Raw genomic sequence first — 16,707 nt, forward strand, 5'->3', positions numbered from 1 at the left:
CGCCGCGCCCTGGGTAAAGGCCATAGGTTAGCGCCCCGTGGCAGCGCCCTCGAGGCCAATCAGCGTGCGCGCTGCGGGAGGCCTCGCCTTCCGGCCAATCGGCAGCGCGATGAGTCACCGCTTCTCGGTGTCGGCCCCGCGTGGCTCCCCTTCCCGTTTCCCATTGGCTGGGCGCGGCGACGGGCGTGTCGTCGAGCCAATGGGAGCTCGGGAAGAGACTCGCGGCGTCAGCCAACCGGAGGGCCGGCGCCGCGCCGCGCTCGCCTCTCCACCAATCGGCTGCGCGGGGCAGGACGAGCGGCGCTCCGCTCGGCCAATGGGTGGCGGGGCGTGGCGGCTGACGGCGGCGGCCATGGCAGAGGTGCGTGGGGCGGGCTCGGGCCCCGGCGCGGCGCTGCCCGTGCCCATGGCGCTGCCCGCGGCGCCCGGCGCGGCCCCGACGCTGCCCTCCCCGGCGGCGGGAGGCGGAGGAGGTGGCGGCCAAGGGGCGGCTCCGGGCCCCGCGACGGCGGCGGGGAGCGGCGGGGCGGCGCGGGAAGGCTGGCTCTTCAAGTGGACCAACTACATCAAGGGCTACCAGCGGCGGTGGTTCGTGCTCAGCAACGGTCTGCTCAGCTACTACCGGTACGGAGCTCCGCCCCGCCCCTCCCCGCCCCGCCCCGCCCGCTCCGTAGGTGCGGGGGCCGCGCTCCCCGCCGCGGGTCCCACCCGCCGCCCCCGAGCCGCTTTCTGTTTCCCCCTTCGCTTCCCGGTGTTCTCCGCCGCCCCCTCCGTGTCTCTGGGTGTCCCCGGTACACTCCCGTATTCCTTGGTACCCGCTCAGTGCCCTCCCCTTGCTTGACAGGTTCCCCACCGGTCCTCCCTGGTGCTGCCCGGTGCCTCCTGGTGACTCCTATTGCCCTTGAGTGCCGCCCTGTCGCACACTGGTGCCTTCTCAGTATCTTCTTGGCCCTCCCAATATTTCTGGCACCCTCCTGGTCCCTGCTGCTGCCTTCTCAATGTCTTATGCTGCCCAGTTTCCCCCCTCAGTGCCACACCACTGTCCTCGGTTCCTTCTTGGTTGCTCTCAGTCCCCACCCCCATGCCTCCTGCTGCCCACCAGTGCTCCTCAGTGGCCCCTGGTACCCAACTGGTCCCTCCGTGGTCCCCCCACTATGTCCAGGTGCCCCTTGGTACCCCCCAGTATTCTCTTGGTGCCTTCACAACAGTACCTGCCTGCTGATCCCTTGGTTCCCCCTTCTGCTGTCTGGCGCATTCCGGTGCTGCTCGGTCCCTCCTGGTACCACCCTGGTGCACTCTTACCCCCTCCCACACCCAATTGCCTGACTGCTCCCTTCTGCTGTTCCACTGTACCTTCAGTGCTCACCCAGTGCCTGCCCTGTTCCCCCTTTGGTCTTCCCTATACTACCCAGTGCCCCCCAGTGACCCGTGGCACCCCCTTGCTGTTCCCTGGTGCCTACCTGATCCCCTCTAGTTGATCAGCTGTCTCCAGGCACTCCCTCAGTGCCCACCCTATACCCTCCCTAGTGATCTCTGGTGCTCCTCAGTGCCACCCTGGTGCCCTCCCAGTGCTTCTCTGTCTCCCCCCATTGCCTCCTAGCACTTGTCAATTCTTCCTTATTGCCCACTTGGTTCGCTTTTGTTCCTGCTCGATGCTTGTTGCTGCCCCACATTTTCCCCTGGTGGCCCCCTGCTGCCCACCTGCTTCTTTCCAGTGCTCACTTGTGCCCTCTAGGTGTCCCCTAGTAACCACCCAATCCCTCTCTGGCACCCCCCAGTCTCCTCCCTGTACTCTGCTGGTGCCCACGCAGTGCAGGGGGTGGCAGCTGGCTGTCCCTGCAGCTCCAAGGCGGAGATGCGCCACACGTGCCGTGGCACCATCAACCTGGCCACAGCCAACATCACAGTGGAGGACTCGTGCAACTTCATCATTTCCAACGGCGGGGCGCAGACCTACCACCTGAAGGCCAGCTCTGAGGTGGAGCGGCAGCGCTGGGTCACGGCACTGGAACTGGCCAAGGCCAAGGCTGTCAAGATGCTGGAGGAGTCAGGTAGTGCCTAAACATTGGATCATAGAATCATAGAATGGCCTGGGTTGAAAAGGACCACAATGATCACGTAGTTTCAACACCCCTGCTGTGTGCAGGGTCACCAACCAGCAGACCAGGCTGCCCAGAGCCACATCCAGCCTGGCCTTGAATGCCTCCAGGGATGGGGCATCCACAGCCTCCTTGGGCAACCTGTTCCAGTGTGTCACCACCTCTGTGTGAAAAATTTCCTCCTAGTATCTAACCTAGACCTCCCCTGCCTCAGTTTGAAAGCATTCCCCCTTGTCCTATCACTATCCACCCTCATAAACAGCCGTTCCCCCTCCTGTTTATACACTTCCTTCAAGAATTGGAAGACTGCAATGAGGTCTTCCCAGAGCCTTTTCTTCTCCAAGTTAAACAAGCCCAGTTCCCTCAACCTTTCCTCACAGGAGAGGTGCTCCAGCCCTCTGCTCATCTCAGTGCCCTCCTCTGGACCCGCTCCAAAGAGCTCCACGTCCTTCTTGTACTGGGCGCCCCAGGCCTGGACACGGTTCTCCGGATGGGGCCTCACAAGAGCCGAGTAGAGGAGGATGATTACCTCCCTCTCCCTGCTGGCCACCCCTTTTTTAATGCAGCCCAAAACACAGTTGGCCTTCCGGGCCATTGCTGCAGGCACAGCCTGCTACCTCCCTCCTTAACACCCCGTCTTGCCACCAGATGACTCCGGCGACGAGTCGGTGTCCCAGACTGACAAGACGGAGCTGCAGAGCACTCTGCGCACACTGTCCAGCAAGGTGGAGGACCTGAGCACCTGCAACGACCTGATTGCCAAGCACGGCACGGCCCTGCAGCGCTCGCTCAGTGAGCTGGAGAGCCTGCGCCTGCCGGCCGACAGCACCGAGAAGATCAAGCAGGTCAACGAACGCGCCACGCTCTTCCGCATCACCTCGAACGCCATGATCAATGTGAGTGACACCAGGGGACGGCCCCGCTCTGCTCCTTGCCACCACGGAGCTGATCCCATCCCACCTCCACGCAGGCGTGCCGGGATTTCCTGCTGCTGGCCCAGACCCACAGCAAGAAGTGGCAGAAGTCGCTGCAGCACGAGCGGGATCAGCGCATCCGCCTGGAGGAGACACTGGAGCAGCTGGCCAAGCAGCACAACCACCTGGAAAGGGCATTCCGTGGTGTCACCGTTCTGCCCGCCAGTGCTGCTGGCAGTGGTGGCTCTGCCAAAGGTACCTGAGCACAGCCTGGGGCCGACTGGGGGTGGAGGTGAGGCTGCTGTGGGGCAGCAGTAGCAGGGAAGCCAAGAGTGCTGCTGGGCATCCCAGTACCGCTGTCCCCTATCTTCTGTTCCACACCGTGCCCAAACTCTGCCCGTCCACCACCACACAGGGAGGCAGCAGGCACCCTTAAGAGTGCAGGCACACAGCCCCCTCTGTCCTTGTCACCTCCAGATCCCTGCTGCTCTGCAAAAGGAGACCTGAGTGATGAGGACGATGACAATGAGTTCTTTGATGCCCCGGAGATCATCACTGTGCCGGAGAGCATGGGCCACAAGTGAGTACAGGGGCTGCCCCCAGGGTGGACAGAGGCAGAGCTGGGCCTAATGCCAACCCCTGCCCACCCCAGGCGCACTGGCAGCAACATCAGCGGCACCAGCAGTGACATCAGCCTGGAGGAGCAGGTAACAGGTGGTGCTCCAGAGCTGAGCTAGCTCTGAGGATGCGGAGGTGAGTGTGGGGGAGTCACAGCGATGCTCGTCTTACCCCCTCAGTATAAGCACCAGGTGGAGGACACCAAGAAGGAGAAGAGAACTCGCATTCCCTACAAGCCCAACTATAGCCTCAATCTCTGGAGCATCATGAAGAACTGCATTGGGAAGGAACTGTCCAAGATCCCCATGCCGGTGAGCAGGGACGCAGCCAGGGCCCGGCTGGTGGGGGCTGTGGGCCCTGTTCCCTCCTTTGACCTTTCACTCCCCTCCAGGTGAACTTCAACGAGCCTCTGTCCATGCTGCAGCGTCTGACGGAGGACCTGGAGTACCACGAGCTGCTCGACCACGCAGCCAAATGTGAGAGCTCGCTGGAGCAGCTCTGCTACGTGGCTGCCTTCACCGTCTCCTCCTACTCCACCACCGTCTTCCGCACCAGCAAACCCTTCAACCCACTCCTGGGGGAGACCTTTGAGCTGGACCGCCTGGAGGAGAACGGTTACCGTTCCCTCTGTGAGCAGGTACCGCTGCCCCGCACCGCCAGCACCGGAGCCAAGTGCTGCAACCGGGCTGAGCGTCCTCTCTGTCCTCACAGGTGAGCCACCACCCGCCGGCTGCCGCACACCACGCTGACTCCAAGCATGGCTGGACGCTGCGCCAGGAGATCAAGATCACCAGCAAGTTCCGGGGGAAGTACCTCTCCATCATGCCTCTGGGTGAGCTGTGGGGGCTGAGGTGCAGCTGGGGGCTGCGCCCTGTCCAGAAGGTGACGATCCGACGCCCCTCTCCCCTTTCAGGCACCATCCACTGCGTCTTCCATGCCTCCGGCAACCACTACACGTGGAAAAAGGTCACCACCACCGTGCACAACATCATCGTGGGAAAGCTGTGGATCGACCAGGTGGGGCGCTGGGCTGTCCCTCGTGCCTCAGTTTCCCTGCAGTGCGGGGAAGAGGTGCAGGGTGGAGCTGAGCGCATCTCTGCGGTCTCTTGTAGTCGGGTGAAATTGAAATTGTCAACCACAAGACGGGTGATAAGTGCAACCTCAAGTTTGTCCCCTACAGCTACTTCTCCCGGGATGTGGCTAGGAAGGTAGGGACTGGTGCGCCCTGTGGGGTGGCAGCAGGGGAGCGCATGGGTCACTGGGGGGTCTCCGTCCCATCAGGTCACGGGGGAGGTGATGGACCCTGCGGGGAAGGTGCACTTCCTCCTGCTGGGCACCTGGGACGAGAAGATGGACTGCTACAAGGTGGCAGCGGGCAGCGGGGACAACGGGGCTGAGGGCCGGCAGCGGCTGCACGAAGCAGAGGAGAGCCGCGTGCCGCTGTGGAAGAGGAACCAATTGCCGTGAGTTGGGGGCATGGAGGGGCCAGGACAGGGGCTGTGAGCCCCCCCGGAGAGGGGCTGAGCTCTGTGTGCGTGTAGGAAGTACGCAGAGAACATGTACTACTTCTCGGAGCTGGCGCTGACGCTCAACGCGCCCGAAAGCGGCACGGCACCCACCGACAGCCGCCGGCGCCCCGACCAGCGCCTCATGGAGAATGGCCGCTGGGATGAGGCCAACGCCGAGAAGCAGCGCCTGGAGGAGAAGCAGCGCCTGGCCCGCAAGCGTCGCGAAGCCGAAGCTGCCCGTGCAACTGAGGATGGTAAGGAGGGACTGGGGGACCGCAAGCCCCCCTGTCGCCGCGGTGCTGAGCCCTGGCTGTGCCCGCAGGCACCCCGTATGACCCCTACAAGCCGCTGTGGTTCGAGCGCAAGAAGGACCCGGTCACCCAGGAGCTGGCGCACGTCTACCGGGGGGGTTACTGGGAGAGCAAGGAGAAGCAGGACTGGAGCGGGTGCCCGGACATTTTCTGAGCACGCCGTGCTGTCGGCACCCACCCACCCACCGGGGTTGCCTTAGCCCATAGCCACACTGACCTTGATGCCGGGGTGGGGAGTGGGAGCCAAGCAGGCCCCCCCTGACCCTGGGAGCTCCCCCCCTCTGCCCTCATACGTGCACTCAGCCCCGGTGCCCTGGAGCAGGAGCGGCTCCCAGGGAGCGCATCGGGGCGAGCCCGAGGCTGGCCTTGGTCTCTCTCCCCCCACCCCGTTATTTTAGCCCTCTGCTGGGCATTCGGGTTCTGTCGGGGGCAGGGGGCTAGGCTCACTCGCCCCACAATGGTTATGATGTAGAGAGCTGTGGGGGGGAGGCACCCTCTCCATGCTTGCCCCGGTGCCCCCAGCACGGTGCCTTCCTCCTGGGGCATTTGGGGCAGTGGGGGCACCGCAGTGGGGCAGGGACCCCCTCCTCCCTTTCCCCACGCCTAAACACTACAGCAGCCTGAGGATGGTGGGGGGGACTCTGCGGGGCTGAGCTGACCCTGTGAAGGGGGGAGGAGGGGTGGAGGCAGTGAGTGGGGGCATATGATGCCTTTTTTTTTTTTTTTTTTTTTTTCCTTTTTTCATTTTTTTTTCTCCCCCTCCCCCTCTTTATCTCTAGGAAAACAGCTAAATTAAAATCTGTGAATGCCCCAACCACTGTGTGTGTGTGTGTGTGTGTGTGCTGGTTTTGAAGGGTTCCCCCTGCAGGGTTTGGGAGAGCAGGCACTGCACTCTGGAGGCCCTCTGAGATCTGTCACTGCTGGGACACAGGACTCCTCCGGTCCCAAAAGAGGGGGCAGCCTCTGAGCAGATACTTGAACTCTGGACCATCAGATTAAGAGGTCTAATTCCATATTGACTGAGCCACCCGGTTCAGTTTCTGGATGAAAGTATCACCATGGGGAAGGTCCCCTCTTTTTCTTCCTCCTCGTCACCTGCTGCAGGGTCCCATCTCCTCCTCTGCCCACCATCTGACCCTTGCAAGCGCTATGTGTCCTCCCCCAGTGCAGTCCCCAAGGCACCTGGGATCTCCTTGTCCCTTTTTGGGGTGGCAGTCCCTTGGGCCCCCTTACAGTAGCTACCCCCACCCCATATCCCACCTCTCCCCTCCCCCAAGGACCACCACCATCCTGCCAGTCTGAGTAAGTAGCTTTATTGGGGGGTCCTTGCCCCACTGTGTTTCCCATCATTTGCTCTGAACCCTACTGATGGCTGGAGCAGCGCTAGGGAGAGGAGGCAGCCCTGGGCCCCCTGCTGCCCCACAGCTTCATTACCGGGAGGACAGCATCATGACGAACTCTGTGGGGCGATGTGGCAGGCGTTGGGCACAGGGACACGTGTCCCAGGCCGTGCCCAATGGGGATGAGGGGAAATAGGGCTGGACCTCACCATCGAAGTCCACACGGCCGTCCCCATTGAGGTCCACATCCTGCAGGATCTCATCAACCTCCTGTGCCTTCAGCTGCTCGCCCAGCAGCGCCGCGATGGCCTGCCGCATCTCTGCACTGCTGATCTCCCCATCCCCGTTCACATCGAACTGCAGCATACACGTCATGCCTCTTCCCCACCTCGCCCCTCAACCCCTGCTTTTCCTGTGTTCGCCGTCTGTGGCACACCGGTGGTGCCTCTCGTCCCCTCATGGTCTTCCCATGTCTGTGGTGTCCCTGTGGTCGCCATTCCCCAGTCCCCTCCCAGTCTTTCCATGGTTGCTGTCCCTCCCACACCTGTGCTCATCCCCATGGCTGTGGTGTCCCTGTGTCAGTGCCACTTGTGTCTCCACGCCCACAGTGTCCCAATGCCTGTCCCTGTGGCCCTGGTGTCCCCATACCCGCAGTGTCCCCGTGGCTGTAGTATCCCTGTAGCCATACCTCACGGAAGGCGATCTTCAGCTCCCTCACACCCACCATATGAGCTGTCTCCTCCCGCAGCTTCGGCCCCATCATCTGCACAAAGTCCTCAAAGTCCACACGGCCACCCACTGTACCAAGGGAAGGAACAGCCTCAGTGCCCCAGCCCTGTCCCCATATCCCCATGCCACTGCCCTGGCCCTGCAGAGGCCATCCCCGCACTCACTCCTCATCTTGATGTGCTGGGAGATCTCGATGAGCTCCATCTCAGTGGGCATATATCCCAGCGTGCGCATGCAGGCACCCAAGTCTTTGTAGCTGATGAAACCATCCTGGTCGGTGTCAAACTCCTTGAAGGCATCCAGCAGCTCTGTTCCGTGGGCACAGGGACCCATCGGGAATGGGACCATGGCTCCCCACCCCAAGGCACTTTGCCCCACAGGACCCCTTCCCATAGCAGATTCTTCTGTGGCATGAGTCCCCATATGGCACAACCTTTCACGGCACCGTGACCCACAGCAACATGGCACCTTGTCCCATGACAGGTCCTTCCATGATGCATCCCAACATAATCCATGGCACTGCAACCCATGATACTCTGTCCTATAGCACCGTGCCCAATGGCAAGTCCCTCCATGGCATATGTCCCCATCGTGCAACATTCCATGGCACGAGCCTCCATGGCACTACATCCCACAGCACCACATCCCATGGCAGATCCCTCCATGGCACACATCTCCATGGCACCGTGTCTCATAGCACCACAACAGCACCATGTCCCACAGCATCATGTCCCATGGTGACTACCTTCCCATCTACATGTTCCATCATAACACTTGGCACCATGTCCCATGGAAGGTCCCACCACGGCACATGTCCCCATGGCGCACTGACCCATGGCCCGTGTCCCACAGCACTCCATTCTACAGCAGGTCCTTCCATGGCATTTATCCCATGGCACCACACACCCATGTCCCCCCCATGCCCCGACCCCACTGCTCACCATCCAGCTCCTCCGGTGACAGCTCCCGCTCCTGGGACAGGGCACAGAGGGGTAGTGGTGGTAGAATCAGACCTGGCTCAGCCCCCCACCCCACCCAAGCAATCCACGGTGTCACCTTTGTTAAGCGTGGAACAAAATTAACTCCCACAGGAGGGATTAGAGGGATTGAAGACAAAGCCCTGCCTGGCCCCTCTGCCCGCCGACCCCATCGGACCCTCTCCCTATCAGCCCCTCTCCCTGCACACACCCTGATGCCCCCAGCCCGGGACCTCTGAGCTCCAACAGAGTTCTGCCCCATTGCTGGAGGTTAGGTGTTTCCTGAAGTGACAGGGCAGAGATCCCCAAGCCCAGCCCCCCTGCTCCCCCTTCCCAGTGAACCCCAATCCCTCCCCAGTCACACACAGAGGGAGGGGAGGATGTCGGTGAGCCCCCAGACCTCCCCACTCTGCTCAATGGTACCCATTTGGCACCACGTCCCCTCCATCCCTGTTGAACCCAGCCCCATTTCCAGCTTCCCATATCCCCTCCATCCATTGTCCCCCCATGCCCCCACCTTGCCAAACACCATGTTGAGGAATGGTGAATACGCCTTGGTGCTGGCAGCGTGGGGGTCCCCGGCCCCTTTCTTGCTGTTCTTCTGCCCGTGGCATCCGTGCTGGGTTTCAGTGTTGGGGCTGCCCGGGGGGCCACCCGCCTCAGGGGCTTTGGGGGGCCTCTCGTCCACCTCCCCCTGCTTCCCTTTGCCTGAGGCTTCGGTGTTCTTGGGAGCCCCCTTGTCCCCCCTCGAGCGTGGCATGGGGCTGAGGGCTGGTGGTGGCAGCAGGAGCAGGGCCGGGGGTCAGCCAGCCCTTAAGAAGGAGGCCAGGAAATCCTCTTACCTGCCCCCTCCCCCCAGTCCCGGGAAGGCAAAGCCAATTAGCAGTGATTACCATAGCAGGAAATGAGCCACCCACTGTGGCCTCATACATGGGCTGCCCACCTCCCCACACTCACACCGAGCCAACTCCAGCACCCCAACGCTACCACCCGTGTCTCCATCCCAGACACCTGTTGGTCCCCATTCTTACGTCCCCACATCCAGCCCCCCAGCCATCTCCTGGCTGCAGCAGGGACAGTGTGACAGCAAGCAGCACCTGTCCCCTCCCCAGTCCCTGTGTCCCCACGATAGCATCGCCCCAGCTCAGCATATGTGGGCAGTGCCTGGCAGGGAGATGCCATCTTGGGGACACCATGGCACTGTTCCCAACATGGCCATCCCAGAAGGGTCCATCTGCCCAGAGACGTTCAACCTTGGTGCTGGGAGCCCACAGGGGCCATCCTATAGTACCAGCACACAGGGAATGACAATCCTGGTGGGGCGATGGGCAACCATCCCCAAAAGAGATAATGGAGCCGCTTCCTCCCTCCATGGCAGCAGCTTCCTGTCCCCCCTCCAGGAAATTAGATTGGGGGTGTCACTGCCAGGGAGGAGCCTCTCCCACCCATCCCCACATATAGGGCAGCCCAGGAGGTCCCCAGTGCAAGCCTACACCCACACGGCTGTTACAGTAGGTCAGATGCTATTTATTGGCCTGGACTATGGGGCAGGGATGAGATGGGGCACACAAGCGGGATGCTGCATGGCATAAATGAGAGGGAATGCTGTGGGGTAAAGTGGGGAAGGAGAGGCAAGAGGGGGGCCAGGTGTGATGGATGTGGAGAGTGGGACAGTGAGATGGGGATGGTGAGCAATGGGGCGGGCTCCAAAGGGATGGGAGCTATGGGGTAGGGAACTATGGAGGACATGCAAAGGAGCTACGTTTGGGATTCAAATAATGGGGAGCAATGGCAGGGATGCAATGGGATGGTGAACAACAGGGAGAGGGGACAATGAGAGAAGGGGTGATGTGAGGGGATCCAAAGGGACGAGAATCTATGGGAGCCATCCAGATGATGGGGAGCAATGGGGGGTTCAATGGGATGGCAGTCTACGGAATGGAAAGCAACGTGGCAGAGATAACACTACGGGGAGTTGTATCCAAAGGGATAAATACAGCGAAGAGGATAAAACGAGGTGGGTGGGGACTGGTGGGGACTGATGGGTGCAATGGGAGGGATCTGGAGGAATGGGGACCTATGGGATGGGAAGCAATGGGGGAGAATGCAGCGAGACGGGGAGCTATGGAGGAGACGTCATGGGAGGGGGAGCTATGGGCAGCGGGCCGTCTGCGGGGTTCCAGCTGGTGGCAGCCACGCTGGGCGCCTACACGACTGCCATCGCGCCCTTCCAGCTGGCCCGGCTGCTGAGCACCCGCTGGCTGTACGCCCTGGGGCTGGCCTTCCACCTGGGCAGCTGTGTCAGCTCCTACCTCTACCTGCTGCTGGACACCAGCGTGGGGCACCGCGCCGCCAGCGCCGTGCGGGGACGGGAAAGCGGCCGACACCGGGCCGCCCAGCGCCACCGCCGCCGCCGCGCCCCTGACCGCGCCCCCTCACTGACCACGCCCCCTCACTGACCACGCCCCTCTTGTAACCACGCCCCAACCGGCGGGCCCCGCCCCCTTCTCGTGGCCCTGCCCCCGAGCTCTCCGTGCCGCAGTGCGCAGGCGCGGCGCCCCGCTCACTTCCTGTGCCCCCGCCCGCTCCCGGCTCGGCACCGCTCCGTACCGCCGCCCCGCCTCCTGCCCGCCCGCCCCGGCCCCGGCCCCGGTCCCGGTACCGGCACCGGATCCGGCCCGGCCGCCGGTGAGTGCGGGGCGGGCGGCTCCCGGGGCTCTCCCGCGCTGTACCCATCCCCACGCCGCTCCCCCGGCCCTTCTCCCGTCGGTGTCCCTGTTGGGCCGGTCTCTGTCCGCATCCCCATAACAGAAAGGCGATCCCGGCCCCATCCGTGTCCCCATCGGGGCGACCCCCGTCCCTGTGAGGACCATCCGCGTCCCCGTCCCTGTCCCCACCGGAGCAGTCCCTGTCCCCGTCCTGGGAAGGACGGTCCTGTCCCCATCCCTGTCCGCAGTGAGGCTCTCCCTGTCTCAGTAACCGTTTCTATCCCCACAGCAGCCATCCCTGTCCTTATCCACAAAGGACAATGCTGTCCCTATAGGGACAATTCCTCTCCCCATCTCCATCCCTGTCCCCATCCCTATTATGGAAGAACCGTCCTGGTGCTACAGGAGCAATCCCTGTCCCCATCCCTGTTCCCACAGAGCTGATCCTTATTCCCATCCCTGTCCTAATACACAAAGGACAATCCTGTCCCTATAAAGCAATCCCTTTTTTCCCATCCTTGTCCCCAAAGTAGCCATTTCTGTCCTCATCCCCATCCTTGTCCCTATCCCCGTCCTGGAAAAAATAGCCCTGTCCCCATAGGAAAACTGCCTTTCCCATCCCTCTCCAGGGAGGAATGATCCTGTCCCCATAGAGGCTATCCTTGTCCACATCTCTATCTCCATAGGGATGACACCCACCTGACCCCGAAAGAGTACTTCCCATCCCAGTCCCTGTCCCCATTCCTCCCTGTCCCCACGGAGGCAATCCCTGCCCCCATCCACGCCCCACACCCACAGGGCAGGGTTTGTTTGCCCAGTGCCGGTTTCCCGCTTGTGCAGGGAGGAGCACCGTTGCCCTTTACCCAGGGCGGGTGATGGGGCTGAGCCCCCCGCTCAGTGCCACCATCCTAGGGCTGCTGCTTTGGAGAGCTGTTTTGGGGTCCCCCCGGTGACACGGAGCCGGGGTGCGCCCCCAGCCATGTCGTTCCGTAAGGTGGTGCGGCAGAGCAAATTCCGGCACGTCTTCGGGCAGCCGGTGAAGACAGAGCAGTGCTACGATGACATCCGTGTGTCCCGCGTCACCTGGGACAGCACCTTCTGCGCTGTCAACCCCTCCTTTGTAGCCATCATTGTGGAGGCCAGCGGCGGTGGAGCCTTCTTGGTGCTGCCCCTGCACAAGGTGGGCTGGGGGTGGAGATGGCGCTGGGGATGGCTTGGGATGGGGACACGACGGAAACTGAATTGGCTTGGGATCAGGATGGGGATGTGTTGGGGAGAGGGATGGGATGGGATAGGATAGAATGGAGATGGCCTGGGATGGGGATGGGGATGGGGATGGGATGGGGAAGGCTTGGGGTGGAGTTTGGATGGGGACAGGGATGGAGTGGGGACGGGATGGGGAATGGGCTGGGTTGAGATGGAGATGGGGCTGCGTTGAAATGGGGCCGTGGCTGTGTTGAGATTGATGGAGATGGGGGTGTGGAGCTCAGATGGAACAAGGATTAACCACCTCTCACACTGTCCCTACATCCCCAGACTGGCCGCATTGATAAGTCGTATCCCACCGTGTGTGGGCACACAGGCCCTGTGCTAGACATCGAGTGGTGCCCCCACAACGATCACGTCATTGCCAGTGGCTCCGAGGACTGCACTGTCATGGTGAGGGGTGGATGGGAAAGGGGTTACTGGGATGTTGTGGCACAGAGGACACCTCACTGTTCACTCCCCATAGGTGTGGCAGGTGCCTGAGGGGGGCCTCGTGCAGCCACTCACAGAGCCAGTGGTGGTGCTGGAGGGGCACTCGAAGCGTGTGGGCATCATCGCCTGGCACCCCAGCACCCGCAACGTGCTGCTCAGTGCAGGTATGGGGACAGCGCGGGGTCACAGGGTGCTGGGTGACACTGGGACAGGTGGTTGAGCTGCATCCATACCATGCAGGCTGTGACAACGTGGTGCTGATCTGGAACGTGGGTACGGGAGAGGAGCTGTACCGCCTGGAGGGCCTGCACCCTGACCTCATCTACAGCGTGAGCTGGAGCCGCGATGGGAGCCGTTTCTGCACTGCCTGTAAGGACAAGAGTGTGCGTGTCATCGACCCCCGCCGCGGCACCGTGCTGCTGGTAAGTGAGACAGCAGAGTGGCAGTGTCCCCATGTCCCTAGGGTGCTTCCCATCCCTTGTCCCCTGGTGCTCCCTGCTGTCCTTGAATGCTTGCAATTCCTTGTCCCCAGATGTTCACTGATACTCCCCATCATAGAATCAGAATCACAGAACGGCCTGGGTTGAAAAGGGCCACAATGATCATCTAGTTCCCACCCCCTGCTATGTGCAGGGTCGCCAACCAGCAGACCAGGCTGCCCAGAGCCACATCCAGCCTGGCCTAGAATACCTCCAGGGATGGGGCATCCACAGCCTCCTTGGGCAGCCTGTTCCAGTTTGTCATCATCGTTTGAATGTCCCCATCCCTCATCCCTGATGTACTTCTCCTATCTCCCTGACACTCTGCATCTCTTAGATGTCCCCATCCTTTGTCCCCAGAGTGCTTTCCCTGTTTCCCCCATGCCCTGCATCCCCTGGGATGTCCCTACCCCTTGCCCCTCAGGCACACCACGTCCTTCCCTGTATCCTTTGTGTGCCCCCAGTTCCTTGTCCTCAGTTGCTGCCTGGTGCCCCCCATTGCCTTGCATTCCTCAGGTGCCCCCATCCCTTGTCCCCAGGATGCTTCCTGTTCATCCTTGCTATCCTGGAATCCTTGAGTATCCCTGCCCCTTGTCACCAGGGCACATTGGATCCTTCCCTGATACCCTGTGTCTCTTTGTCCCCAGGTGCTCCCTGCACCTCTTGGCTGTCCCCCACATCCCTTTGTCCCTGGGACACTTTTCCATCCCTCCCCAGTATCCCACATCCATGGTGTCTCCCCATCATCCCTTGTTTGCGGGGCACTTTTGCTGACCCCTGTGTGCCCCCATGCTGCACCCCACCTGTCTCATGCCGCTGCCCTCATGCTGTGCTCCCACCCTGCAGGAGAAAGAGCGGGCACACGAGGGTGCACGCCCCATGCGTGCCATCTTCCTGGCTGATGGCAAGATCTTCACCACTGGCTTCAGCCGCATGAGCGAGCGGCAGCTAGCGCTGTGGGACACGGTGAGGGGCTGCAGGGGTCCCTTGGGGGACCGTATGGGGTGCAGCATGGGGCTGACGCTCTACCCCCCAGGAGAACCTGGAGGAGCCCATGGGTCTGCAGGAGCTGGACTCTAGCAACGGGGCCCTGCTGCCCTTCTACGACCCTGACACCAATGTGGTCTACGTCTGTGGCAAAGTATGACCCCACACCTCCCTCCCTTGCCCCCTCCTCACCCACCCCATACTCACCAGCTGCCTGTAGGGCGACTCGAGCATCCGCTACTTCGAGATCACAGAGGAGCCACCCTACATCCACTTCCTCAATACATTCACCAGCAAGGAGCCGCAGCGCGGCATGGGCTGGATGCCCAAGCGTGGGTTGGACGTCAGCAAGTGTGAGATTGCCAGGTGAGGCAGAGGGTGCCAGGGTGTTCCGATGTCCTCCCCAGTATCCCCATATTTCCTCTTCTAATGACCCTTTCCCCCCTGCCTCATCAGGTTCTACAAGCTGCATGAGCGTAAGTGTGAGCCCATCATCATGACGGTGCCAAGGAAGGTAAGTGGGGACTGGTGGGGGGAGGTTGGTTTGAGGGAGACCCTGGGAATGGTGATGCCAAGGAGTGATAGGTGGGAACCCCTGGGTAAGTGGGGGGAGGGGGCTTGAGTAATGCTTAGTAGCTGGGTGGGGGTCCTTGGGTAGTATGCAGTGATTGAGGAGGGGTCTCTATGGGGGTCCCAGGGCAGGGCAGAGCAGCGGGGGGCTCTTGGGGATCCTTAGGGGAAGTGGGGGAGGGGGGTCTGTGTGCAGGGTTTTCTGCATTGTGGCTTGGTGGGGGACCCAGATCAGGTGGGTGGGATCCAGAGCAGGGCACAGTAACTTGGGAGGGGTCTCTTGGTGGGCTGCGGGCTCCCTGGGCAAAGCAGGCAGGGGTCTGTTGGGAGCCCCTGTTCAGGCTGGGTGGGGTCTCCACTCTTGCAGCAGATGGGGAGGTCCCTGGGTAGAAGCCCCTGCACAGGGGCTCAGTGGGGTTCCTAGCTGGGCAGAGCTCCCTGGGTAGGACAGGTACCCATGCAGGGGTCCCCTGAATGACGCTGTTTGTGGGGCGCAGTCGGACCTATTCCAGGACGACCTGTACCCCGACACGGCGGGCCCCGACCCGGCGCTGGAGGCCGAGGAGTGGGTGGCGGGGCAGACAGCGGGGCCGTTGCTGGTGTCCCTGCGCCAGGCCTACGTCCCCAGCAAGCAGCGGGAGCTGAAGGTGAACCGCCACTCCCTGCTGCACGACGGCCGCTCCGCCACCACCGCCGCCGCCGCCACCGCCAGCGCTGCGCCGGCGCCCGTCGCCCCCAGCTCCCGTCTCAGCGCGCCCCCGGCCCTGGGCACCGGGACCGCCGCCCCGGCGGTGAGTGCAGGGGGCGTGGCCTTTGGAAGGGGGCGTGGCCTTTTGGTAGCGCGGGCCTGTTTTCGTAAGGCGTGTTTGCTGAAGGGGGCGTGGACTTGGGTGTGGTGGGCGTGGCTTTGAGCCACGTGACTTACAAAGGGGGCGCGGTCTTGAGTGGGGCGGGCGGGGCCCGGTTGTCTCGCTGATGGCGTGCCCGGTTCGCAGGTGGGCGGGCGGCTGGACGAGGTGCTGCAGGAGATGGCGGCGCTGCGGGCGCTCGTGACGGAGCAGGGCCAGCGCATCGCCCGCCTGGAGGAGCAGCTCAGCCGCCTGGAGAACGGACACGTCTAGGGGCAGCCCGGCCCACCCACCCAGTGACTGCGTGGGGGCTGCCCCCCCGCAGCCGGGGACCAAGCCTCTATCCTCTGAGCCCTCCTCGTGTCCTCCCCTGGGGTTATATTCTGTCCCTCGGGGATCTCGTCTCCCCCCCACTCAGGGTCCTGTCCCCACCCCGCTTGGTGCCCCTCTACCCAGCCGTTCCTCCGGCAGCTCCCCCATCACCCTTACTGCCTTACTGGGTGCTGCCCACCTGTGGATCGTGGACCACTTTGCCCCCTGTCGCCCCGCAGTGGCCCGCAAGTGTTAGTGGGGAGGTCCTTGGGATCAAACACTAAAGCCCCTTGCACCCCCTGTGCCCGCGGGGTTGGGTAGGGTCATCTCCCTTTACAATGTGGCACAGCCACGGGATCCCCTTCTCCTTTGCCCTCCCTCCAGGGCAGGGTCCAAATCTATATTTTCACTTCGAATAAAGCTCTTTATAATAAAGGTGCTGGGTCAGGCTGGGGGCGTAAGGGCAATGGGGGCTTTGCTGTAGTGTCATGAGGTGTGTGTGCGGGGGGCCGGGGGTCTGTGCATGTCCCCAGCCCACGGTGGGGATGTAGGGGATAGGAAGAGGCGGCAGCTATAGCTGGGGGCTCAGGCACAAACTTTCACAGCAAT

The 16,707-nt window shown here is 62.3% G+C and overlaps 3 protein-coding genes across 3 annotated transcripts; 2 read left to right on the top strand and 1 right to left on the bottom strand.

Moving 5' to 3' along the window:
* Positions 1-109: 109 nt before the first annotated feature.
* LOC125694634 (oxysterol binding protein) lies at positions 110-6,124 on the top strand. Its single transcript, XM_048948168.1, has 14 exons — positions 110-624; positions 1,843-2,051; positions 2,748-2,995; positions 3,070-3,268; positions 3,491-3,593; positions 3,666-3,720; positions 3,811-3,942; positions 4,023-4,268; positions 4,343-4,463; positions 4,545-4,648; positions 4,744-4,839; positions 4,913-5,094; positions 5,173-5,393; positions 5,462-6,124. Exons 1-14 carry the CDS (start codon positions 110-112, stop codon positions 5,602-5,604), a joined length of 2,574 nt encoding a protein of 857 aa, XP_048804125.1. The 3' UTR covers positions 5,605-6,124.
* Positions 6,125-6,880: 756 nt separating this feature from the next.
* Positions 6,881-9,291, bottom strand: CABP4 (calcium binding protein 4). Its single transcript, XM_048948773.1, has 6 exons — positions 9,014-9,291; positions 8,461-8,491; positions 7,684-7,827; positions 7,479-7,588; positions 7,000-7,147; positions 6,881-6,909 (listed from the first exon to the last, which is right to left on the bottom strand). Exons 1-6 carry the CDS (start codon positions 9,254-9,256, stop codon positions 6,881-6,883), a joined length of 705 nt encoding a protein of 234 aa, XP_048804730.1. The 5' UTR covers positions 9,257-9,291.
* A 1,763-nt stretch (positions 9,292-11,054) lies between these two features.
* On the top strand, positions 11,055-16,553 carry CORO1B (coronin 1B). Its single transcript, XM_048948919.1, has 11 exons — positions 11,055-11,184; positions 12,182-12,384; positions 12,741-12,863; positions 12,937-13,066; positions 13,143-13,324; positions 14,228-14,347; positions 14,418-14,522; positions 14,589-14,734; positions 14,825-14,882; positions 15,436-15,729; positions 15,934-16,553. Exons 2-11 carry the CDS (start codon positions 12,184-12,186, stop codon positions 16,057-16,059), a joined length of 1,485 nt encoding a protein of 494 aa, XP_048804876.1. The 5' UTR covers positions 11,055-11,184; positions 12,182-12,183; the 3' UTR covers positions 16,060-16,553.
* Positions 16,554-16,707: the final 154 nt, after the last annotated feature.

The sequence above is a fragment of the Lagopus muta genome, chromosome 6 (assembly GCF_023343835.1).
Source record: "Lagopus muta isolate bLagMut1 chromosome 6, bLagMut1 primary, whole genome shotgun sequence".
NCBI lineage: Eukaryota > Metazoa > Chordata > Aves > Galliformes > Phasianidae > Lagopus > Lagopus muta.